The 24,256-nt window shown below is 42.5% G+C and overlaps 1 protein-coding gene across 1 annotated transcript in view; it reads right to left on the bottom strand.

The window, feature by feature from the left end:
- CFTR (cystic fibrosis transmembrane conductance regulator) overlaps nucleotides 1–24,256 on the bottom strand; it is a 146,662-nt gene that overhangs the window by 14,804 nt on the left and 107,602 nt on the right. Inside the window, exons 23-24 of the mRNA XM_019543952.1 lie at nucleotides 16,768–17,010; nucleotides 13,483–13,638 (exon numbers count right to left, since the gene is read on the bottom strand). Of these exons, the coding sequence (XP_019399497.1) occupies nucleotides 13,483–13,638; nucleotides 16,768–17,010 (399 nt within the window). The remainder of the gene's footprint in view (nucleotides 1–13,482; nucleotides 13,639–16,767; nucleotides 17,011–24,256) is intronic.

The raw sequence follows: 24,256 nt of genomic DNA, 5'->3' as shown, positions 1-24,256 counted from the left end.
AAGACTCTGACTGACCCTAAAGGGTTTTTTTCAGAATGTCATTTGCAAACAACTATAACAATACATGTTTGCTATTTGTCCCAATTCATGGGGGGGAAATCAAAATCTTTAATTTTTTTGGTGGAGAGAAAATTAGTTTTCCCCACCAGCTATAGTGAAAAGTCACATATGTTTCAGTGTTTTCTTGTGTCCCCACATTCCAACCTAGTACCAACCACACTTCTGTTTAGTTTCATTGATACTCCGCATATAGCACAATCAGAATAGAATCATTAATCCATTAATTCAGAAGTTCTGCTGGCTCTGTTATGGTATACGCCTGTGTGCCTATCTCTGGAGGGAAAGGATTTACCTTCTTAAAACTGAGACTGAGCCTTCTCCCACTGAAGTCTGTTAGAGTTTCTTCCTCTATCTTTAGTGTGGGCAAAAGCAGTTCCCTCTGTTATGTTTACAGGTGTAAAAGGACAACTCTCATTTATACACATTGTCTAGACTGGAAAGTGATGACACAGCCAAAATTAAATATTTGTTTAATCTCTCTACTTAGAAAGTTGTGGAAGGTTCTTACAGAAATGAGGGGCCATTCTTCAAATGACACAAACATTGCGCATGAAACTAAAGTGAAACCTGCTGACTGTGTTTACATGAGACACTGACTGCACAGTATTGCGCAGTCAGCATCACCTAAAAGCTGTTCGGCGAAGCTACTGCGTAGTAACTCTGGTTACTGCACAGCCATTTAGTACTCATTTGACTGTGTAGTAACAACTGAGCAGTCAGCATCTCAGGCAGACGCAGCTACTGTGTCATTAAATAAAACTGCTGTTACAGCAGGTAGAATTCATTCTCAAAGAATGATAGTATCCTAGTGGGAAGTGCTATAATTTCAGTTTTCCTTCCTCTGTATGTACTGAACAAATATTACTTGTAAGAAAAGATGTGAGCAAGATATTTTCTTTTCTAAGTGCCTTTCAACTTTATAAAGAAAATACTGGTTTAAAGAAAATGTAGTTTGAAATGATTTACAGCCATTTAATATCTTGCTGAAATACACTTTGAGGCTTACCACATATTTTAATTCTTCTGGAAGAGACTTAAAGCACTAGCAAAAACTGGTTATTGATGAGGGAGTACACCTGAGACAAGTATTTGTCCAGATAGGTTAGCCACACTATTATGGTCCTGACATGACCCAACCTGAAGATATTTAGTCAGATTCCTGAGTGGTTTCAAACATTGTTACATCACCACAAATGTGTTATTATTTTCTCCTACAAAAGAAAGAAGAGCACCATTCAAGACACCAGAGACAAGCTTGTGATCTTACTGTGATCTCTTTCAAATTGCTTAATTCCAGTGTGATTGAATACTGGAGCTGATGGTCTTTAACAAAAACAACTGTGATCTACTGTAGCACAGCAATGTATTTGAATAGCTTTAACAGGTATCGGTACGTATATGATGTATTTATTCCATTCAACAATAAAATGTGCATTAGTGACATATGGTATAATCTTTTTCCACTGGTTCCTCAAAATTAATTAAATTGGAAATATCCTTGCATCAGGATTAGCTTCTTACAACTACAAGGTGTGGCAGAACTAATACCACTAAGGGATGGCGTCAGGCCTGGCTTTGTTTACACTTCATTCACCATACATCTAACTAATGAAATAGCTATTTTAATCCTCAAGTGGCGAAGAAAAATTAACTGAACAAACCAGTTCTTAGAAAAGAAAAGGGCAGATTCGTAACACCTAAGTTCCAAAGTGCCACCTGCAGAAACACCAAGTACTATATCTTCTTCCCTGAAACTGTTGCTATTCCTAATAATTGTGCTTACAAGTAGGACATTAAAATTAGGCCACTTAAAAATAGTATTTGTTTCCCAAATGAAGGGTGTTGCTGTCCTGAATTCTGGTGCTTTCCTGTACAATTCAGCCAGGCGTTCCTTCCTTTATAGATTCCTGAGCTCTACACAGGGCTCGCTCGCATAAAGGTCAATTCTCAGTCACACCTGGAGCTTAGAGTCCAGTTAGAAAGAATCAAGAAATGCTAAAAATCACTGTAAACATTGGACACTTAAAATTAAGCAACTATGCAGAAACACAGAAATTTCATTGTTGAGAAAGAAATGAGAACAGGAAAAGCAGTCCATCTCAGAGGACTGATAAGGAGTATGGAGCCTCTTGCACTGTGGTCACTAATTCAAATTCACCTCAGATGAACGATGAAAAGATGGTAACGTGATCCATAGTCTCCCAGAATGGGTATCCTATCACTATCCAGATAAATGAATGTGGCAACTTTTACCGTCAAATTTTGTAAACAAAATGCCTTTGCAAAGCATAGCAGAGAATATTGCTGTCGAAGGCTGCGGTTACAGGTCACCTTTAAAACATTTTAAATCTGGGGAATGTTATCCCATCAAAGTTAGAACAATTTCAGAGCGCTCACAGGTTAAGGCTTAATGCAGTTTCAGACTTGCACAACTGTGACTTGTCACTAGAGAGCTCAGTGAGCAGGATTGTGGACAGGAGCCAACTCTATCCCTCCTCTGGGGTGAGAGAGGAGGGGGAGGGTGGCATGTAGCTCAGAGACAGAGAAACCGCAACCAAAAGGTGTGTACAGAAATTGCTTTTTTCACCATGTAAAGTGCTTTATTACTGTGAATTAAGAGAAATGTATGGCTTTACAGCACTTTAAAAATGGGTATAGCACTTTGAATTAACCCTTGTTAAATCCTGTTGGTCTAATAAAAGACATCATCTCTACTACAAGTCCTGACTGACTGCCTTTTCTTCTAGACCAATATGGCTACAACCTGGATACCTGACCCTTATTAAATGAAATATTAAATTTGAAGAGCTGTATTTTACAACACTTTAGCAATCTACAGCACTTCTGACCAGTAGATAAGCCCCAGGAGGTTGTGAAGAACCCCCTGCCTCCTAGCCTGGAAAGAGCAGGGAGGCTCAGAGTGCCCCCTCACACCCCACCAAACACTGCACTTCTATCACATTTATAAGTGCTGTAACTTTATAGTGCTATAAAAAGCGTTTTGAATTACAGCACTGTAAAACATTAATGGAGCACTTCTGTACACACCTCGCCATGTTGCTTCTCTCAAAACCAACAACCATTCTTCAAAACCAGGGATACTCCACATCAAGAGCATGAAGGGAACACGCTTGTCAGAATCCCTACTGCATTTCTCTCCAAGGCATCCCATGTGCTGATGCCCCCCTGACACCTGTTTAAAGGCCACTGCACTGTATTTATCTGCTGAGGTTATTCTGGCTCCCTGCCTGCTACATGTTGGTTCTCTGCTTCCAGTCCCAGCTCTTTGGCTGCCCCTGCCAGTCTGTGACTTTGCTATCAGGTCTCAGGATGCTGCTTCTAGCTTGCTGCCCCTGTTCTCATACTGAGTCTGTATCTCTCCTCTGTATCTTATCCTTTCTGACTACAGCAAAATCTTTCCTTTTCTTTGACTCTAAGGATATAGAGCATGGCCTCCTGAGGTGAAGGGGGCAGGGAGGGGGTTTAATCCGCTCTCTGTCCCCTCTCCCACCAGGGGACTGCAGCCAGGGTCTGCCAGCCTTGACCGCCACCTCTGTTACTTGCCTCAGGCCAGGTAAACCTGGCTGGGGTCCCCCAGGGGGTGAGAGGAGGGAGAGGGGAATAAACCCTTGCCCCCTTCACCTCAGGGCCATGCTGGCTGGCATCTGGCCATGCCCCTACCACTAAAGCAGGAAGCAGGAAGGACCCTGACAGGCATCCTGGGAAGTGCAAGCCTATTCCTGGTGGGGGGGCCTTCACTGCTGGCAGGAGCAGGGTGGGCAGAGCTACCACAGCCTTCATGGGGCAAGCAGTGGAGATGGGGCTTGAAGGGCTAAGCCAAATTTTGGGGTGACCATAGCCCCACAAAGACCCTCTAGTATTGCCGCTCCTCACACCATGTAGGTCTGCCCACCTCACTCCTGCCCACAGCACAGCCCTCTCACCAGGAAGAGGCTTATGCTCCCTGGGACAACATGAGAGGGGCTGCTGCCCCTGTCAGGATTCCCACTGCCCCCCTCCCACCTGGCTGCAGTTCCCCAGCAGGAGAGGGGACAGAGCAGGGGAATAAACCTCCTCCCTGCCCTCTTTGCTTCAGGGGGCCATGCCAAACCAGCATCTGGCCATGCCCCTGCCCCTGCTCCGGCTAGGGAGCAGAAGGGTGGGGCCAGCCCTGCTCTCTGGAGCAGACAGCCCAGCCCAGCCCAGGGCTGCAGAGCATGCTGGGATGCTGGGAGGACAGTGAACTTAAACCAGGAAGAGGTCTGGGACAGAATAAACCAGTTTGACCTCAGTTAAATCTGATACATTCAACCAAGTTTATTTTAAACCAGTATCAGACATTTTGGCTAGGGACAGACATTACACATAAACTGGTTTAAGTGATCAAAAACTGGTTTAAACCTATAAAGGAACAGATGTTCTGTAGACATAAACCAGTTTGAAAATGGCTGAAACCTGTTTGAGATAAACCTGGTTGAATGTAGTATCAGACAACTGATTTGAGTCAAACCTATTTATGCAACGTTTGTCCCAAACCCCTTGCTGGTTTAAGTTAAAGCAGACACCCCCAGCATCCTGACATGCTCTCTGGGCTGGGTGGAGCTCTCTGCTCCACAGCAGGGCTGGCCCCTCTCCTCTGCTTCCTGGCTGGAGCTTGACACAGACTTCAGGTGTCCCTGCTTCCCAACTCCTCTCCCCATCCTTTCTTCCTTACAGACACCTCTCAGCATTAGCTAGCAGACCACATGCTGGTTATGGTTCATGCTATGTGAGAATCAACAGGTAGCTGGTAATGTCCCTCTATTGTTTTCTTAATAAGGTGATAAACACTGAGTTAGGGGTGATAAACACTGTTATGAATTACTTGCTGGGCTGGTCAGAAGGCGGGGACCTCTCCCTAATCAAAGTGTCCTTCCAGGGCCTGGGCACACACAACCTCAGCTCAGCACTTTACAAGGGAAGGGAGGGCTGCTTTAGCATGCCCCCCCTCCCCCCCACTTCTAGCCTGAGCCACTGCAGACATGTGCCTGCATGTCTGAGATGTCTGTTCAGTTATAAAGTGATTTAGCCTAGCCAGATTAGACTAACCTGCAAAGATTGAATCAATTCAGGCTCATGCTCAGGCTTTTTCTGTCCCTAGCCTTTTAAACTGGTTTATGTGCACTGAGCTTCTGTTCTGTTACACTTTTAAACCAGTTTCTGATCACTTAAACTAATTTATGTGTAACTTCTGTCCCCAGCCTTACATGCAATTACAATTACAGTTACCATATACATGACTGGTGTCACTATGGTCAGAACTGCAGGCCTCCTGTTTAACAGAAAGAACTCATTCAGAAAGTGTGAATGAAATTTCAATCAACCGTGTTTTGTTGAAAAACAGGTTCTGACAAAACTTTCTCTGGGCAGAATTAGAGACAGAGAGAGAGACATGAACATGGTAATGAAAGCACTGGCCTGAGATGTAGAAGATGGCAGTTTCAAGTCCCTGCCCTGCCTAATTCAGCGTAGTTTTTTTCTCCCAGCTCAGCCCTGCACTCCCTCTTATTCTCTTTCATGATTGGAATAGAAACAATTTTTGCAAGTTGCAGCAAAACTGAATTGTTGTCTTCTGCTTTACTCCCAGATATACTGCTGCAATACCTGGCAAGCCTTCCCACATATACTGAGGTTCCAGGCTCAGGGAAGAGAAGGCAACAACATTAATGGAATTATGAAAATGACTATCCATACATGGCTGTCAGGCACACAGTAAAGACAGTTGAATTTCATTTTCCTTCCTCTTTCAGTTGCAGTCAGCTTATGGCAACAAGAGCAATGACACTGTTAGTGTGAAAAAACACAGTTGCATCTGAAAGCAAATGCAGAGGTTTAGATGTCCCAGTCTCATCAGCAGCTTTTACTGCTTTTCTCAGTATTAAAATATTTTCAACAGAGAAATGGAACACAAGAGTGCTGGAAAATGCAGCTGCAAGCCCTTCTGGGCCAGTCCTGCAAGGTGCTAAGCAAGTCTTAAAGGTGCTAGTTGCTGTCATCTCCCATGAAGCCCCCCTTCAAACTAAAGGTCCTAAGTATCTTGCAAGATTGAGTCCTCAGAGCAGAAAACAGTCTATAAGCTGCTCCCAATCAGCACGTGGAGCTTTTATTGATCTCCATAGGTGTTCTGCACATGGATCAAGGGCAACAGATGGCCCAGTATATGGCAAAGCACTTTCCTTGATCCCCTGCAGGATTTCAAACTCTGCAATGCCCTCACTGTAAAATTGATGGGGAATTGTGCTTTCCATCTGTCTGTATTTTACAGAAACAGCCTGGAGGGTGCATAACAGGCTGAGAAAAAAGCCTCAGAGAATAAAATGAGAAGCACTGAACAACGTAGGCAGCCTGCTGAAAAGTGAAAGCACCAAGTGAGCTGGAAGCTGAGAAATGTCATTCTTCTTACATAACTCCCATACAGTTGAGCTGGGAGGGGGAGAAAGTATCATCACTTTTTATTAGCTAGGAGTCTCACAAAGTATATAAAACTTACTCTCCATCACATGCCTGCAACTTTTAATACATATTGGACACTTATATCTAGAAAACATTATGTAATGTGTCAAGCTGATCATATGCCTATAGCAGAGCATTGCTGTAATTCCTCATGGGATCAAGGCAATGCCACAATTACTACTTTCTTCTGACATAATAATGCCATTCCCTTGCTTAGGCCTCTTACTTCATGGGAACATAGGATGACAGGAAACAGGTCTGCAAGGTCCATGAGGCCATCTAGCCAGGTCCATGCTCAAAGCAGGATCATCATTTATTAAACCATCCCAGTCAGGTGTCTATTTAACCTGCTCCTGAAAATTTCCAGGGATAGAGATTTCACGACCTCCGTAGGTAGCCTATTCCAAAGCCTGACCACCCTCATATTTTACTTTCTTTTATTTAATTTTAATGAAAATAGGCTCAAATTCCACAATTGGCCTTCTGAGACTAGCTGGCCCATTCTTCTGTGGCCTATTTCCTAATTTAATTTTATCAATTTATTTGCCGTGCAACCTGTATGATGACAGTTCATGATATAGCTCCATTAAATTGAAACTAGATGTGACTGCCTCTCCCTCACTGGTTGCCAATGCCTGTGTATGTTGTGAAGCAACAGTTGCTACAGAAACACCAACAGGACCATCCAGAATAACCAGGTAGCAGTGGGTGTTGGCAGACTCTAATCAGATACCTGACCACCTGGTATCTCAAGTTATTTCTTTATGTTAATCTTCTGAAAATGATTAGGGGTCTAACCAGCCAGGAGGGATAGATAGAAACTTCTGCTCTAGGCAGGCTGTAAGGAGCTGTACTTCTAAAAGGCTTATGTTATATAATATACCAGCCCATCTTGCATAACGCAGGGGTAGCTAGAATCAAGACACTTAATGAGACAGATCTCTGCCACACACCCAGTCTGAGCGTGATTCTGAAACACTGCACAGGCCATCACAAAACTGTCCACCGAAAGGTTTCTTTCAGCCTTCTCTTCAGCATCTGCTAGAGACCACCAGGACACTAGAGGGATGAGTTGTATAAACTACAGCTGTTCAACTGGTGGTCCACAGGCCACATGCTGCTTGCAAGGGGCTAATCTGAAGCTCAGGCCCCCACCTGGCTGACACTTCCTTTACTGCTCTGGCTACAGCAGCAGCCAGGCTCCCTGGGCCTTCTCCAGCTTCTACTTCCTGTGTCTGCCCCAGAGGATGGCACAATGCAGCACTATGTGGTAAAGCCCGTGGTGCAGGGGGAGCCCACCATGCAGTGCAGCAGGGAGCCCATGTGGTGTGCAGCCTGAACTGTTGCAGCCCCTGGCTGCTTAAAAGTTGAATAACCCTGGTAAAAGCCACTACAAAAACCCTGAAGGAATAGGCAAAAAAGGCATACCACTTAGCAATGGCGGCCTTCAGGCATAAAACTGTATTTCAAAAAGTGGCAAACTCTGGTGAGGAAGACTGGAGGGGGGGCAAGGGAAGTTGTCATATATTAATCAGCATTTAAAAAAAACCAACCTCTCCGGCCTTTCATATCTATATACTGTAGAAAGTCCTCCCCCAGGACTTTGACTCGGTGTGTTATTATGGGCTGGACTCCAGAAAGAGTATAAACAACCTTTTTATCCAGGCTGAAAGTGCAGGTGAAGGATAGAAAACAAAAAGCTCTCTTTGTTCCAATGGGGGGAAAGTGTGATACAAGTATTTTTTCTTCCCTGCTCGGGAGGGTGCTGGTGAGGACTTCATTTTGTAGGTAGGAATTTATGAGGCATAATGTCCAGTTTCTTGGCAGGTGTTTAGTGAGTGATCATGACACTTGAGGACAGGAGATACAAGTGTACACACAGACATGGTAGGAGCCTGGCAGACAGGCCCATATCACTAAAATGTTTAACAAGCTAAAAATGATTCTTTTGTCACTGCTTCTTTTTAAATGTGCATATTTAAAGGACTTTACAACAATGACTAGCTGAAGCCCATGCATCCAGCCAGTGGAAAGATAGGTTATACAACTCATGCCATTCTAGCTTTTTTCATTTGTCTGACCAACTGATTTTACCATGGGCGCTTCTATTCAGTATGTGGCTACTGGCAACTGTGGGCTTTTATTAATGATACCTTGCCCTCGAATTACTAGTATCACTTATGCAGCGTGCCTGCCTTCACTATTACCTTGCTTCCTACCTCTGTGCTTCCTTTTCTATCCCTTAGTCTCATCATAATCCTCAACTGCCTGCTCCCTGGGGCAGGGACTGTTTGTTTTTACTTGTTTATATAATATCTAGCATAATGAAGCCCTGATATTTGACTGGAGTCTTTCTGTGCTGCCCCAATGTACAAATCAGATAATAATAAGCCCTGTCATCTGCAGATCATATGCACATTTTATAGAGGTGTATGTGAATCAGTGGAACACAGAAATTACTCAAGGCTATACAACTGAGCATTTTTCAGTACTCTGATTATGGAGAGATTGGAATTGGCAGCTTTTTGGGGAGGGTGGGGAAGGGAGAAGGGAGGATAATGCACAAAATAAACTGCCACCTACTTGGTCTTGACTTGTTACTTCAGTTCCCTGACTTCTTCATGTATCTGTTGCCAATTTCAATATGCTGCCTCAGACTCCATTTATCTATTTGTTATTTGCATACCTTTTGATCAACAGCTTGCTCCTCTGGGAGCATATGAACACAATTCCTCTGTTTGGTATTCAACTCAGCCCACGCACTCCCTTCCACCAGAAAGGGCAATTGGAGGTGGAAGACAGACATCTTGCTGTGCTTAAACACCATAAAGGAGCAATGGGGGAAAAGGGCTGTGAGCAAAGGAGCTGATGACTGCAGTAGACAGTATGACAGAAAGCAAGCTAGGGAGAGAGGAAACCATAGGGAAGAGAGAGGGACAAAGAGAAACGCTGTGCTTTGGAAAAAGTTTGACAATATTAAGTAAGCATTCCCAATAGAGATGTAGCTTAACTCAGCAGAAGAGCCCTTCTGTTTTGTAGCTGATCCTGACACCCAGACTAAAAAACCTGTATCAGCAGAAGGAAGGACCCTCTCTGCCACCACAACTCCATCTACTCTAGAGCTCTGGGACCCAAGCTAGTTAGATTTTGTTCATGATCCAAGCCAACATCTCTGCTGGTGAAACTGAGGTGTAGATCTGACCAGCAATAATGAACATTTACCAGAAATGAGAGGGAGGCAGTAAAGGAGTCAGCTTGCCAGAGAGCAGGTTTTCAGAAGTATTCAAGATCAGTGAATAGGGCATGACCAACCAAAACATCAGCAAAGCTGAAGCAGAAAAAGAACCTGAATACAGTTCCCTTCTAGGCAAAGTTTAGTCATTCCAGAGGCAGATCTGGACAGTTCTGCATCCTGGGCAGCAGTGGCATGCATGGGACAGTATCACTGACTTAGCTGATGGCAACGGCAGGACAGCAGCACAGCAGCTGCTGTTTTTGTGCCCCTCACGAACTTGGTGCCCAGGACTGATGCCACATTCACCACCCCCACTTAACTATGCTATTGTGGGAAGGAAAGGATCCACTAGTGTTTTCTTAAAACATGAAAGTGTCAGCTCTAGTACTGAAATATTTCTACTGGAAAGACAACTGTGGCAGGGTACTGTTTGTGCCTGCCACTTTAAGGGCCAGAAGACAGCAGCCAACAGGTGCCTGATGAGGACTGCCCATATAAACAGGGCATTTTGCTGCCTAGAGGACAGGCAACAATGTTGCCTGGCTGCAGGTATCATCTGGAGGAGCTGTAGGGGATGGTCAGGAGGCTCCTGGTCCTGGGCATGACCAAAAACTGCACTCTGCTAGGGGTGGGTGGTCTGGTGGGGCTCTCAGTGGCATGGGAGACCTGAGGAAATGCCAGGCCAGTTACTACCCTGGTGAAAGGTGGGGTGGGGTGCCTTAAACCCTAGCCCCCACAACTGGGTGGGTTACCCCCTTAGTAGGGTCTAGAAGGCGGACCCCAGAGAGAGAGTTGGGCCATAGACTCTTAACCTGTCTTGACATCCCCCGACTGGTCCAAGCTGAGGCCAGGACTGGAAGGGTCAAAGGGCCAGGGGCCCACTATGAGGAATGCCCAAGAGCCAAGGGCCTGGGGTTCTGACTGGCCTGGAGGTGGGCCAGGGCTAGTGAGCCAAAGGTGGGGGGACCACCCCATAAGGGGGAGCAGCTCAGGGAGCAGAAATGCAGCTGGGAATGAAGCTGGGAATGAAGAAATGCAGCTGGGAATGAAGGCAGAATTGGCTGCCTGAATGGAGGGATCTAAGTGGGGTTGAAGGGCCCAGAGTGGGGGCTGGTGATGATGATAACATCTGGATGTCATCTGCGAGGCTTGGGCTGTGGTGTAGGGGAGGAACAGATCTGCAGACAGCGCCCCCCCCGGCATTGGGGCAAGAAACGGGCAGCCTCCTGCTTAACCAACATCAATTAAGAACAAGGTGTGGCACGTGAGCAGGCAGGCAGTTAGCCCAGAAACAGGTGGGTGGGCCACAGTAAGATCGTCCCAGAGCAGGCCCCTGTTACAATAACACTTCATAACTGGTTAAAGGCTGTGAGAAGTCACAGTCTGTGCCTCCATTTTGTGTTTACACAATCAAAGCCATTTTCTCACCAACTGAGTCTTTGAGATATTTTGACTCCAAAATGAAAGAACAGACAATGCAATAGCTTCACAGCACTCCTGAGCAACCTGTTGGCGGGAAGGTAAATCCCACTCTCCATTAGCAGCAGTCATTCCAGTAACTCAAATGCAGTCACTCCAGATTTATCTTGGTATAATGTATGCAACTGAGGAAAGAGAAGAGGCAAAGAAAAAGAGCTCTGATGTGTTTTTATTACTCTTTTTAAAAGAATTTAAAAAACCAACAAACAAACAAAAAAAACCCAAACTGCTATATCTGTATGAGCATGTTGCAAGTGTAGGAAAATGCTCCTAACCTTGTTTAATTTAGGGTCAAAGTGCCTCTAGGGCACTTTAGCTCACTTGTATCCATACAGGTTCATGAATCTATAACGGTTAAATCATATCTGCGCCTGGGCACTCCCAAAGTAGCCACTCCCCTGCCTCTTTGAAAGTGATTTAAAAATGTACTTATGTTCACATCCAAGATTTGAAAGCATCTCTTATGTTCACCTGTTAATTAATAAATGTAAGATCAGATCATTGTTAATCACAGCTCATCCACTCAGCAGCAGACTGATGTGGAGTCATTTTATAATTCAGTTTACTCTAGGGGTAATAGCTGGCATTGTGGGTCTGCTAGAGGACAAGACAGTGGAGGTAGGAAGCAGCTGCAACTTCTTCTATACTGGGTGAATGTAAAAGCCCAGTGAGGCCTCACCAGTGGATAGTGCTGGCCAAAAAGCAGAATGATTGGGGATTCTGCTAGTTCAGCATTTGGTGAGGTAAACAACTCTGTCCCACCCTCTGGGTGATCTATGACCTGATAAAACTACCTCTGCCTTCTGACCCATGCACCCCTAACTGGTAAGAATATAGTCTATCATTAATTTAACTATACTGCTCCATTCAAATGATTTGCAGAAGGAAGCTAAGTAAAAAGCCACCTGTGGGTAGCTGAAAAATTGTGCAGAAAAAAGCTTTTAAGATGCATTGGAATTTCAATACACATTCTGAGTCAACATTGTTGAAGAGGACAGACATCTTTCATCAGTAAAATAAAAAAGTGACATTTAAAAACTTTCTGCAATTTAATCTGTCATAGTACTTGCTCCTGTTGTTATAATGAACAATTGGTGCACTTTATTTTTAGCTGCATTGCATAATATTACACTTAGGGTAAACTGTCAAACAATATTTTTTTTCCTCTTCAGCTGCTATATTAATAGGTGGCCTGATCAATAGGGCACTAGCTTGGGATGCCAGAGACACAAGCTAATCTCCTAATCCATCTCATATATTTCCAGATGATCCTGCGCCAATCACTTCAGCTCAAATACATAAATATATTTAGAATTTAGGTAACCAAAAATCTTTGAGGAATGAGAATTATTCTCTTATTCAGTGTCCTATCTCTTAAATGGTGGTATGTCCTATGTTATGGAGGTTTTATGAGAATAAATGCATTAAATTGTAAGGCACTAGGATACTCTGATAATGGGGACCCTGCAAGTATGAGAAATGAACATAACCCAACCTTCAAGCTGATGATCTACACATTAATCCCAAACCACTAAAGTGAGAGGAAAACAAACAACAGTAGTGTGGCTACTGAAATGTTAAGATAAATGAGCAACAAACAGAATGCAAATTCATTAAAAAGGATTCACCTTATGTGAGACAGTGGTTTAAAGACACTAAATGAAAAACACTGTATAACAGTGAGGGGCCAACCTTTTTGGCAAGTGTGCCCCAAATCAGTCCTATATCACCCCCAAGTTGTGCTCCAATCCCCTTCACCTGCCTGATCTGCTATTGCTGCTGCTTATTCCAGCCTCATGTCCCCTGCCCAATCTTTTGCTCTGCATTCTTTCTTCACTTTGTTCTCTGCCCAGTTTGCTGCTTTGCTTTCTGCATCCTACTCTATCTGTTGCTCTACTGCCCGTCTCCTCCCCAGTGTGCTGCGTGCTACACAACGGCTCCCTGTGCCACTTGTGCACAGGCTGGTCACAAGGTTGGCCATCCCTGCTGTGTACAATAAGACGGTTCTTTTCTTCAGGCACAAATTTCTTTCAGATCAACCTGTAAATCACTTTAAAGGAATGTGTGCAAGCAGGATATGAAGTTGAATGTTCTTTGATGGTTATGGAAGAAAGCTACATGTTGCTCTTTCATGGAATATTTACTTTTGATAAAATACAAGTAACAGCTTACTTAAAAGCCTATCACTTCACTGTTCAATGCAACATCCTCATTACCTGTGGGATAACTCCAAATGCCTTTCTCCACTGCTGGACACTGATTGTGTCCCAAGAGACACCATCAATTTGAATGTCCCCTTCTGTATTCAGAAGCCGTAAAAAGGCAAAAAGCAAAGTGCTTTTCCCTGAGCCAGTTCTTCCTAAAAGGCCGACCTGTAATGGTAAAATAAATAAACAAAAGTAAATAGCAGAAAAACTGCTTAATTCTGCTCACTTGTATATGAAACACAATTAAAGTAGTAACTCTAGCATTTGGAAGTAGCACAACTGAAGAATTATTCATATAGCTCTTAATAGGCGAAGGACCTCAAAAGAGATACGAAACACAAGGCCATATTCTTCTCTGTTATTTTAGGGTTGACTCAGTCAATTCAGTAACAGGAAAAGCTGCTCCTCTATGTTTAGTAATGTCCTTAAGATGATCAGCATCTACATGCCTAAAAATAACAAAGTTGACTCTGATCTTACAGTAATTTTACAATGTAGTTTAACTGACTTCAGTAGCCTTGCCCCTAGATGATACTGGTGTCAGTGGGTGTGTCTACACGTGAATATTACAACACAATAAACTCTGGTACAGTGTTTACATATGTGCCCAGGACAACAGCATGTTGAGCTGGGGCTACACAGCCCCAGGTGTCAGGGGACCCCAGGGGCCACCCTGCCAAACCCAAAGCTGCTACAACCCAGCTCAATGTGCTATGGAGGGGATGGCTGAGGCGTGGAGGCACTTCAGAGTGGGGCTAGCCAGCAGGCAGCCCCCACACTGAAGCACTCTTTTGACCCAGTCAGTCCTGTCAGGATGTACATGTGTGTTGTGGCTGAGTGAATTAGTTCACTCTGGCCTAATAACTCCACAGGTGTAGACCAGAGACACTTTACTGCAGTGCTAATTAGGCAACTTTGCAGTAAGCATCTCATGTAGATACACCCAGTGAGACCAGAACATGCCCCAATCTTATGACTGCAATATGTGCTCTGGATTCTTTATACTTGATCAGGCTGATAAAATGCCATATATGAAATAAAATATCAATTGTCTGTGACCCTAAAAGTTGTGCAAAGCAATCTCTTCTTTCCTAAAGGACTTCCTAATATTTTATATCAATGGTACCTCTCTGTGCCATTACCCCACATAGAAATGGTCCATCTGTTGCTTTCTAAACTAGTGCAAACTTTTAAAATAATGAACAAATGAACTACTGATTGCATCACTGCATACCATATTCTTAGAGTAGATTCAGTGGCAACAGCTGGCAAACTTTGACCCTTTCATGGATTTTATAGCAACATATTTTTTCATTGTTGTTGTGCAAACTGAACCTGGAGCTTCTACGGCAGATGAAAATAATACAAATTTGGGGGTGGGAGAAATTTCCTGCTAGTCAAGACACTGCCTGTCAGGTGAATATCACAGCATCAGGCTCAAAGCTACAACTGACTCAAAAGGCATAGTATTTGCTTGGCTTCTCTTAGGCTCTTGATGGTTCTTTTTTCTCATGCTTGCTTTTGATTACTATCTTCATTAAGTGGATATTTCATAGTCACTTAAAAATCATTTCTGACTAGAAACTTTATTGCTTCCAGCACTATTCATCATTTCAAGTAAAAGGGGTCACACCTCCAAAGCTGAATTTCTGAAGTTCTGAAACACCCCTAAATTTTTTAGTCATACCCATTATAAAAGGTCATTTGTTTAATTGTAAAAGCAGTTTCCCTCCATATCCCTGCAATACACACACAGTGGGCGCATCTACACGAAACGCTAGGTCACCACAGAAACGCACTATGGTGACACATCATTGACAAGCACAAACCAGGACCCCACAGCTACATCGCCATAGCAATGCACTCCCTTGCTATAGCTCATTGCTACGGTGACATAGTCGCTAAAAATAACTGTGCGCCCCTGGCACAGTGCAGTAGGGGCTGTTACTGTGCCATCATTTACTACTTCCAAAAGAAAGACCCCAAAAGGAAGTACTAAATGACGGTGCAATAAGAACAGTGCCATGGAGACACATGTAGATGTGCTCAGTCTCCTTCATTTTAAGTATCCTTTGATATTGGTAGATTTTCCAGGAAGTACGTAAAGTGAAATTAACCAGTTGGTGGGAGCATCTACCTTTCCACTCTCTAGGAAGCACTTCAAGTAAACATGCCTCTCTCATTCAGAAGCAGAATAGTTCAGCAGATGACTATTAAAAAATTATGTTTTCCTTTCTAAACTTTGGCTTCTCTGGACTTATTTGGAGGAGTCAAAGATGCTTAGCCACTGTAAATCAGTATCAGTCCATGGAAGATGATGGAGAACAACACTGTTAAAATTAAAGGAGCTAGACAGCTGTCCCACTGTGGGGCCCAGGGAATGCCACTGACCTTCTCTGTCACTATTTCTTCATCTGTGAAATGGAGCTAAAACTGCCTACATCTTTATGGGAGCCTTGACATAGGACAGCACTTACATTTGTGCTTCAGTCTATTCCTGATGAAGATGGCACTTAAACACAAATGTAGAGTCCATGGATTTCAACAGGATTTATATATTTAATAATTAACATGTGCCTAATATTAAGTGTATCCTCAGGTGCTGTCCTGAAATTGGATGCTGCTTCGCATCCACGTTAAAACAGTTGTAAAGATGAGTTAAATGTTTATAACAGTCCTTTGAAGAGGCAAAGTGCCAAACCATTTTTTATATGAAAATTGTATCAGACTTCACTGGAGTGCTACATATATCAGACAGGCAAATTGGTGTTTTCATTCCTCCAAATACTAGAGCTAGTGAAGCATTACTATTGGCATACCAACCTGTATTCTTTTGTGCCCTGTCTTACCTGGGTCAGCTTGTCCCCAAAATCTGTTTATTAGCAAACTTCCCTCCATGCAGGGAAGGGGAAAATGGAGAAAACAAGCCATTATACTAGGAACAGTATTACATAGATATTTAATCAATGTACTTTACTTTCACACCCAGAAACATTTCATATCATACTTCTCTGAGCTGTAGAGCAGTCTTGGAATTTTTTATGTCTTTGAGCTATTTTTCCTGCCTTTGTCTAATAACTTTGCAGCTAAGCTCTCATTAATACAAACAGAAAATCTCTCTCTTCTTTTTAAGTGATTCAAATAAGTGCTTTCCACTGGTGCAGCTACTTCATGTTCTCATTATTAGAAATCTATTCATCAGCCTATATTCTAGTAACTCAGTAGTCTCAGAATGAGACTTTTGGAGTTAAATTTAATTAAAGTAATTTCAAACAAGACAAAAACATGTCTCACCCTCTGTCCAGGACTTATTGAAAAGGACACATTTTCTAATACTGTAGTTTCTCCATCAGTATACTTCGCTGTGAGGTCCTTCACTATCATTTGGCCTCCAGATGGCCAGACCTTCTCTTCCTTTGCATGCTTGTTTTCAATTATGAGGACTCCTGACAGTTGGTTATCCTTTGTTGGCTTAATATCTTTTGTTTCTTCTGTTGGCATGTCAATAAATTTAAATATACGTCTTACAGATCGCATCTAGGAATCAAAACAAACATCACTGAAGTTGTTAACACAAACAATGAGTCCCATAATAAAGCTGACATTTTTGTGAGATGTAGGCTGCTTGCAGACATTAAAAAAAACCCAACACTTTACCAGAAGCAGCAGCGCGTTAATTGGACCCAGCTCTGCAGCTTCTGTATAAATCAGGCACATCAGTGGTGCTTTTTGGAGCTCTGGGTTCTCAACCATGCTCCTTAGCAACTGTGGCATCCCAACCCCCAAGAACTGAATAGCTCTTTTATAATACACTCACAGCATACCAAAACTAAGTCTGTAATAGCATCAGCTCTTGTTTAGTAAAGATATCTGTCACTTCTCATATCCGACTATACCTGGGCTATATTATTATGAGTACCTTTTGTGTCCCAATACGTACTTCGTAAGTTACAATCTGTCATAATGATGTAATTCTCAGCAGTATTCCTCTCTCTCATAACATAATATTCTAACTACTCTGGAAGTCTGTAACAGATACTACACTGAAGAACCTCTTTATTTTTTCATCAAGTTATTTTGACAAAAACAGATTGTTTTATTCATTTAACACTTCTCCCTGTGTCACAGTTCACCTTTTAATGAAAAGATATATATATATTTCAGCCATTTGCAAAAATCCTTAAAAAGATGAACTGATGAAAATATATTTATCATAATTTGCAAGCATCTTAAAACAATAATTCTAACAGGCATGTTTCAAGAGGGCATGTTTAATGAAATCTGTGTGTTACAGTTTATATGTCACAAACATTTTTTCACTGCTGATCAAAGAATGAAAAAGAGGAAGTGGTTGATTATATTATGAACAACATAATTTACCATGAATGCCTTCTAATTTTGGTGATACATGCAGACAGAACTTGTAAGAGAACTGCTACACATTTTCGTCTAGTCTGTTCTTGCCTTCAGGAAGACTCGTTCTACCTACTCAACAGTATTTGAATAGATGCCGGGAAGTATGGCTGTTGTTCATTTATGGAGGTACCACAGCCAGAGGTATGAAGACTTTAGGTAATATTAATATAGGTGTGGATCTTACATTGTTCTTAAAAATTCCTTTTTCCCTTATGTTATGCTTTGTTCTTATTGTTAGGATTAAACAATACTTTTGTTTAAGAAGACACTGTTTACCAGTGGTCACAGCTCCAAACACAGAATTCTTCAGGTGCTGAACCTTAATAGATGTGCTGGATTAACATGTTGTAACCAAAAGGCACTGCAGCCCAGAACACAGGTTAACAGTAGGAAAAATCATAGAGCTTTACTCTCAGATGGGCAAGGGAGGAGTGGGGGAGGAGGACATAACAAAAAGGAGCAGAGCTACAGCTACTCCTGTGACCGTGAGAGTTTTCTGCATCAAAAAGAAAACAAGAGGCCTAATGGGTAACTTTTTCAAATCTATTCTGTTTTAGATAAAGTCAGTTCAGTTACATTTTTTGATTCCTAAATGTTTTGGGCTGTCAGTCTGTCTTTGCGTTTGTAATTTAAAGTTGTTGCCTGTATGCCTAAAAAGAGTGAATGGACTGAATTACATTTGATAATTTCCATAAATCATTAGAAGCTTTTCTCTCCATGGAACTAGGTTCATCTAGACTGATACTGTCTGGTACAATTCCTTTAATACACCAGTGAAACTGAGGAAGGGAAAATAAAGATGCTGCAATAGAGTACAGGTGCAATGGATCCTTTGCAGTCCCTGTTTCTAAGTGTACTGTAGTTTGCTTCCTACAAAATAAGCAGTAATTTTCAGCCTTATATTATAAAAAAGCCTTGTATTATAAAATAATCAGAAATGGTTTCTCATAACTTCCTATGAAATAGTGGCTAAGCTATTCTACTATTGCATTCCAAGGACAATCTGATGGGAAGTCCTCTGGCCAAAGAACCTTACCTAATGCCATAAACTTTCATTTCTGTATCTGAGGTTCCTATTGAAGGATTTATCATTCACACCATTGGTGCAGATATTTTAGACAATTTAATCTTTTACAGCTATTCAGAATATGACTGTTGACTCTGTCACTGTCAATACGGTTGAGACCTGAATGTGATGAAGTATAAATGCCAATAACATTTTACAAAAATATTCATTCTTCTATTTCCATCTGGAAGTTTTCTGTCATTCCTACTGATAGAGGTCATGTGGGTGACAACAGCAACATTGTCCATTATTGCCATCAGCATTTTACCTACTGTATTCTTATTCTCAAACTTTTGCTTCATGAAAGCTCACTGTGTTTACTGTATTTACTCAAATATAAGATGATGCTAATTAAAAGATGACCCCCCCCACACACACACACACACTAATTAGATTCTATGTATGGAAAATTTATAACTTACTTATAATTTTCCAGGTACAGAACCTAATTATTGGAGGTTTGCCTTGAATTTGTCCGGAATACGTCTGGAGGGTCAGATAACTCCTTTGTCCTCTGCTACTCCCCTCTGTAGCCTCTTCCCCACTCCTGACTATCAGACTCTTCTCTACCTGAGCACATGGACATGAGGAGCACATCTGAAGATAATGACCTTGAAATTAAATATAGCTGTATGTATTTGCATATAGTACCCACAGACTTTGCTCATCCAGAATTGATTCATGTTACCTTTTTTTCAAAACTACTGCAAGTTTTAGCACAGTTACTTCATAAACTTGCTTATTAAGCAGCACTTTGGCACCTACTTATGATACTAGTCCAAAGCAAAAAGTCTCAGGATCTGGAATCCAAGTTTTCCATCTGCCACGGAAAAATGCAGATTTTCTTCTCTGAAGAAGAAAAACAGGAAATCATGGGTTTCCCCTTGCAGGTTGGCAGATCCAGCCTGCAAAGGGCTGCGGGGAGTGGGAGGAGGCTGATCGGATGCAGTGGGTGCTATATGCATGTGCACATATGCACATGGCCAGAAATATAGCCCAGGGCAGCGTGGTGGAAGGAGCTCCCCCAGCTGCCTACAGGTAAGTCTATGGGGGATGGAGGGGGGTCACAGGTGATGCGGTGAGGAGGGCAGGTTGAGGTGGCAGTGATGGCTCATGAATGGTGGAATGGAGCAGAGTTGGCAACTGGGGCTGGGGACACTACCCAGCTAGGGTAGTGCACAGGGCACAGAGCCAGGGCAGAAATGTGCGGCCACAGGGCCTGGCCAGGGAGCCACATATCTTATTCAGATGAACTGCATTAACTTATTCTTGTGATAGGTTCCTATCAGCATGTTTGCCCAAAATGGGCTATGTGTTTTATAGTCATCCTCAGTGTTGCTGCATTTAATCATCTTCATAGCTGTTTTCCATCACTGAGTACATGCTGCTTTGGGCATCATTTTAATGATAGCTAATGTATTTAATGGTTTCCTTGTATACAAATGTAAGATGAGGGTCTTTTTTTTCCTGTTGTTGATTGAACGGGGAGGGGGGACCTTGTCTTGTATTCAAATAAATACAGCACTTTGTTGTGCTAAAAATTGATCTAGAGCATAATGTGCTATTTTAAATCTTGATTGTTTTACTGAGATATTTAATAACATTTAATTTATTTAATTTGCTTTCTCATTAACTCATCCGAATGTGTACTAAATGAGCATTGACATCATGCACGGTCAGTTTCTAGAAAGTGCAAAAATAATTCCTTTAAAGGTTAATCTCAAAAGGCCCCCTAAACTCCCATGCTAGGAAGGGTGCAGATACACTCCTCAAAGCAGAAATGTCTGGTATTCAGTGGCAAGCTTACAACGTATCCTCTTTTGTCTGAGAGGCACAGGGTGTGACTAACAAACACAACGAAAGACAGGTCCAACAGCTGAATCTGTGCATGTGCATATGTGTGGCTAGGCAGGCCCACCTATTTTTGCTGAGCTTTCAATTCCCTTGCCATTCTTAATGTCATAGACACCTAAGGCAGACAAGGTTCTTTGGGTAAATCTGGTATCTTTTGTTAAACCAACTAAATATTTGGAAAAAAATTTCTTAGTAAGGTTTTGGGTTTAAAAACCCTTCATCATGCTGAGGAAAACATCTAATAATAGCTGGGAGCCAAGGAGCAATGTAGCATCCAGCATGCAGCCAGAGTGGCCAGGGAATCAGTGCAGAGGAATAAGCTCAGAGCCAGAGAGCAGCCAGAGACCCAGCACTGCCAATTCTACTCGATTCTAAGACAAGGCTTCATTTTCCTCAGGATGAACAAGGGAAAAAAACCTTGTGTAGGAATCCAATAAATATGGTAATATAAATAAATGTATGGTGCATGTTCTTTCAATATCTCCTTTCTATTTGGCCAAAATATAATTGCTGTGATCTTCTATTACATAATACTGTGCAAACATGTCTTTCATGGATCTTAGAAAATCTTCCTATCATATCAAATAGGAACACGAGTTGACATTACTGAGTTTTTTGCATAGCTCCACAGCTGACATTTAATGGAAATCATTTCAAAGAGTTCATTTGCAAATAGTTTTGCATTAATACTAAATTCATCTTAAAGAGAATTGTGTGGCAATGGTACTTGATACTTCTGTTAATGAAATCGCCTTTATCTACAGATGGTATCAGGCCAAGCTTCCCCCACATATCATTTTGCCAGCATGGTTCAAACCTGATTTCAGATGGGAGGGGAAAACTTCATCTAGGAATATCAGGTGTATTTATCACTCTGTCTTATGAAGCTCTTGGCAACTCTGAGTATGCCAATCAGTACAGAGCAGAACAGTGAACTTACAAGTTATACAAATAAATATGAAACTGTATGCAAATTCAAGTAAGATGCATGAAGTAGGTTTGCTAAGGGATGGAGACAAAAGCCCAGAGATAAATAAAGAGCCTGGGGACCTAAATAAACACTTAGTAAGAGGAAGCAATAACAGAAGCCTTAGCAATATTCTCAGGGAAAGGATAGAACAGATATTTGAAATGTTTATACACTGATGCAAGTATGGGGAACAAACAGGAAGAATAGGAGGTCCTAGTACAAGCACAGAATTATGATATAATTGGGATTATGGAGATAAGGTGAGATAGTTCACATGACTGGAGTACTGTCATGGATGGATATAGATTTTTCAGGAAGGATAGGCAGAGGAAAAAGGAGAAGGCATTGCCCAATATATAAAGGTGATGTACATGTGTTCAGAGGTGCACTAGAAAGTGAAAGGTAGGCCTGTTGAAAGCCTCTGGGTAAAGGTCAGAAGGGAGAGCAGCAGAGAGGATGAATAACTGCGTGCAAAAAAACAGACTGGGAAATAACTAACTAGGCTGCAGTACTGCAGAGAAGGACCTGGGGGTTACAAAAGGCCATAAGCTGAACAGAAGCCAATAGTGTACTGTTGTTGCAAAAACTGCAACAGCATACTAGGTTGTATTAACAGGACTGTTTGCAAATCAAGGGAAGTGATTCTTCTGCTCTATTCAGGACTGGTGAGGCCTCACCTAAAATACTGCATCCAGTTTTGTGCCCCACACTTCAAGAAGGATGTGAACAGTTTAGAATGACTCCAGTGCAGGGCAAAAAAATGACCAAGGGCTGGGAGACAAGACTTATGAGGACAAGATGAAAGAATTAGGTTATTTAGTCTGGAGGAAAGAAGACGGGGGGATTTGATAACAGGTTTAAAATACCTGAAGGATGATGACAGTGGATGGAGATGGGCTTTTCTCTGTAGCAGTAGGACAGAGAAGCAATGGCCTCAAGCTGCAGCAGAGAAAATTGAAATTGGAGATTAGGAGGAACTTTCTGACTATAAGAGTGGGGGTGGGGTTCCAAGTGTATACAATGGTCACAAAGAAAGGAAAAACGTTCACAATTTTATGTCCAAATTTTGCAGCCAGCTGATTGCCTCAGGTACAGTATTGTGCAGATCCACAGAGTTCCATTAAATGCATGGAGAGGGCATTCAGAGGTGCTGTGGTTCAAAATTTGAAAAGGGGCACCACAGTCTCAGTTCAGTGAGGTAGTCCAGCCTCATCGATGCAACAGAAATCCACATGTGCCATGTCCTGTCCTAATTTGGTTTAGAGTAAACCAAAGGTGCCTAGGGAGATCAAAGTCAGATGGTCTAATGGTGGGATTTATAATAATTTCCGTATTAAGAGGTGAATTGAGCCATTCATTAAGGGGTGAATGGTACAGGCATTTTAGATGTCAAATGAGTCTTTCTAAAGTTGAATTGCTGTTCTCCTAGCAGGACGTCAAGATTTTAATCTCAGACTGTGATAACCCGGAGTTGAATTGTTTTGAAAGTTGCCTAAACATTTGAAATAACCTGGGGACAGCCTAGGGTTAAATGGTTTGTCTCAAACATTGTGAGCAAGCACATTACCGCGGGTGCTGACTCTGTGGTGGCAAGTGCTGGGGGAAGTGGGAAGCAATGCAGGTCCTGCGTAGGCAGGTCAGTGTACTGTACCAGCTTCCTTAAGCTGCAGCTTGTGTAAAGTTGGTTGTTTGTAAAGTTGGTTGTTTGTTAATCTGAGCATGTGCTGAACAAAGGTCACATTTCGGTCAACTCAGCTACTATTAGAAACCCCCAATGAGCCCACCGACTCAAATGGGGGAGTTTCTAGAACTCTGAACTGCGCAAGTCCGAGTGACGACAGCCAGAGGCGGAACCACCATGAGGGAAGAAGATAAAAGGCGGACAGAAAAACGCACGCTCGTCGACCCATCACCCACGGATCAAGAAAGAAGCGCCAGCGACGGAGACACGCGCCAACAACGCAGGATCCAGGGGTGGTGATATCTCTCTCTCTCTCTCTCTCTCTCTCTCTCTCAAGTTCTCCTTCCTTCTCCCTGCCTCATGCGAATGTTTCTAGTGATGAGTTTTGACCAAGGGTTTTTATGTTGTTATTGAGTTAACCAAAATAAAACAGTAAATTGTTCACTTTGAGAGTGTTGCCTAAGCACGCCGCACAGAGGATTGCAAAAGTACCTCTCCCTTCACCCCGCCGAGCAGGACGGGACACAGACATAGCGGATTTAAGAGATCTTCATGTATAGGCTGCTGTGGGTTATTTTTTATTTTAGTCCATAATTTAGTTAAGGCATTTTTTCTTCTTAATGAGGGAGGATGTATGTTACTAAGGATAACGGGCCCGCACTGTTCAACATCTTCATCAGCGACTTGGACAAGGGGGTAAAAAGCACCCTGTTCAAATCCGCAGATGACACCAAGATGTGGGGGGATGTGGGCATGCTAGAAGGGAGGAATAGGCTGCAATCGGACCTAAACAGGT

The sequence above is a fragment of the Crocodylus porosus genome, unplaced genomic scaffold (genome assembly GCF_001723895.1).
Source record: "Crocodylus porosus isolate Cpor-Errol unplaced genomic scaffold, CroPor_comp1, whole genome shotgun sequence".
NCBI classification, from domain to species: Eukaryota; Metazoa; Chordata; order Crocodylia; family Crocodylidae; genus Crocodylus; species Crocodylus porosus.
The sequence above is the reverse complement of the archived record's forward strand: the minus strand, read 5'-3'. Positions and strand labels throughout refer to the sequence as shown.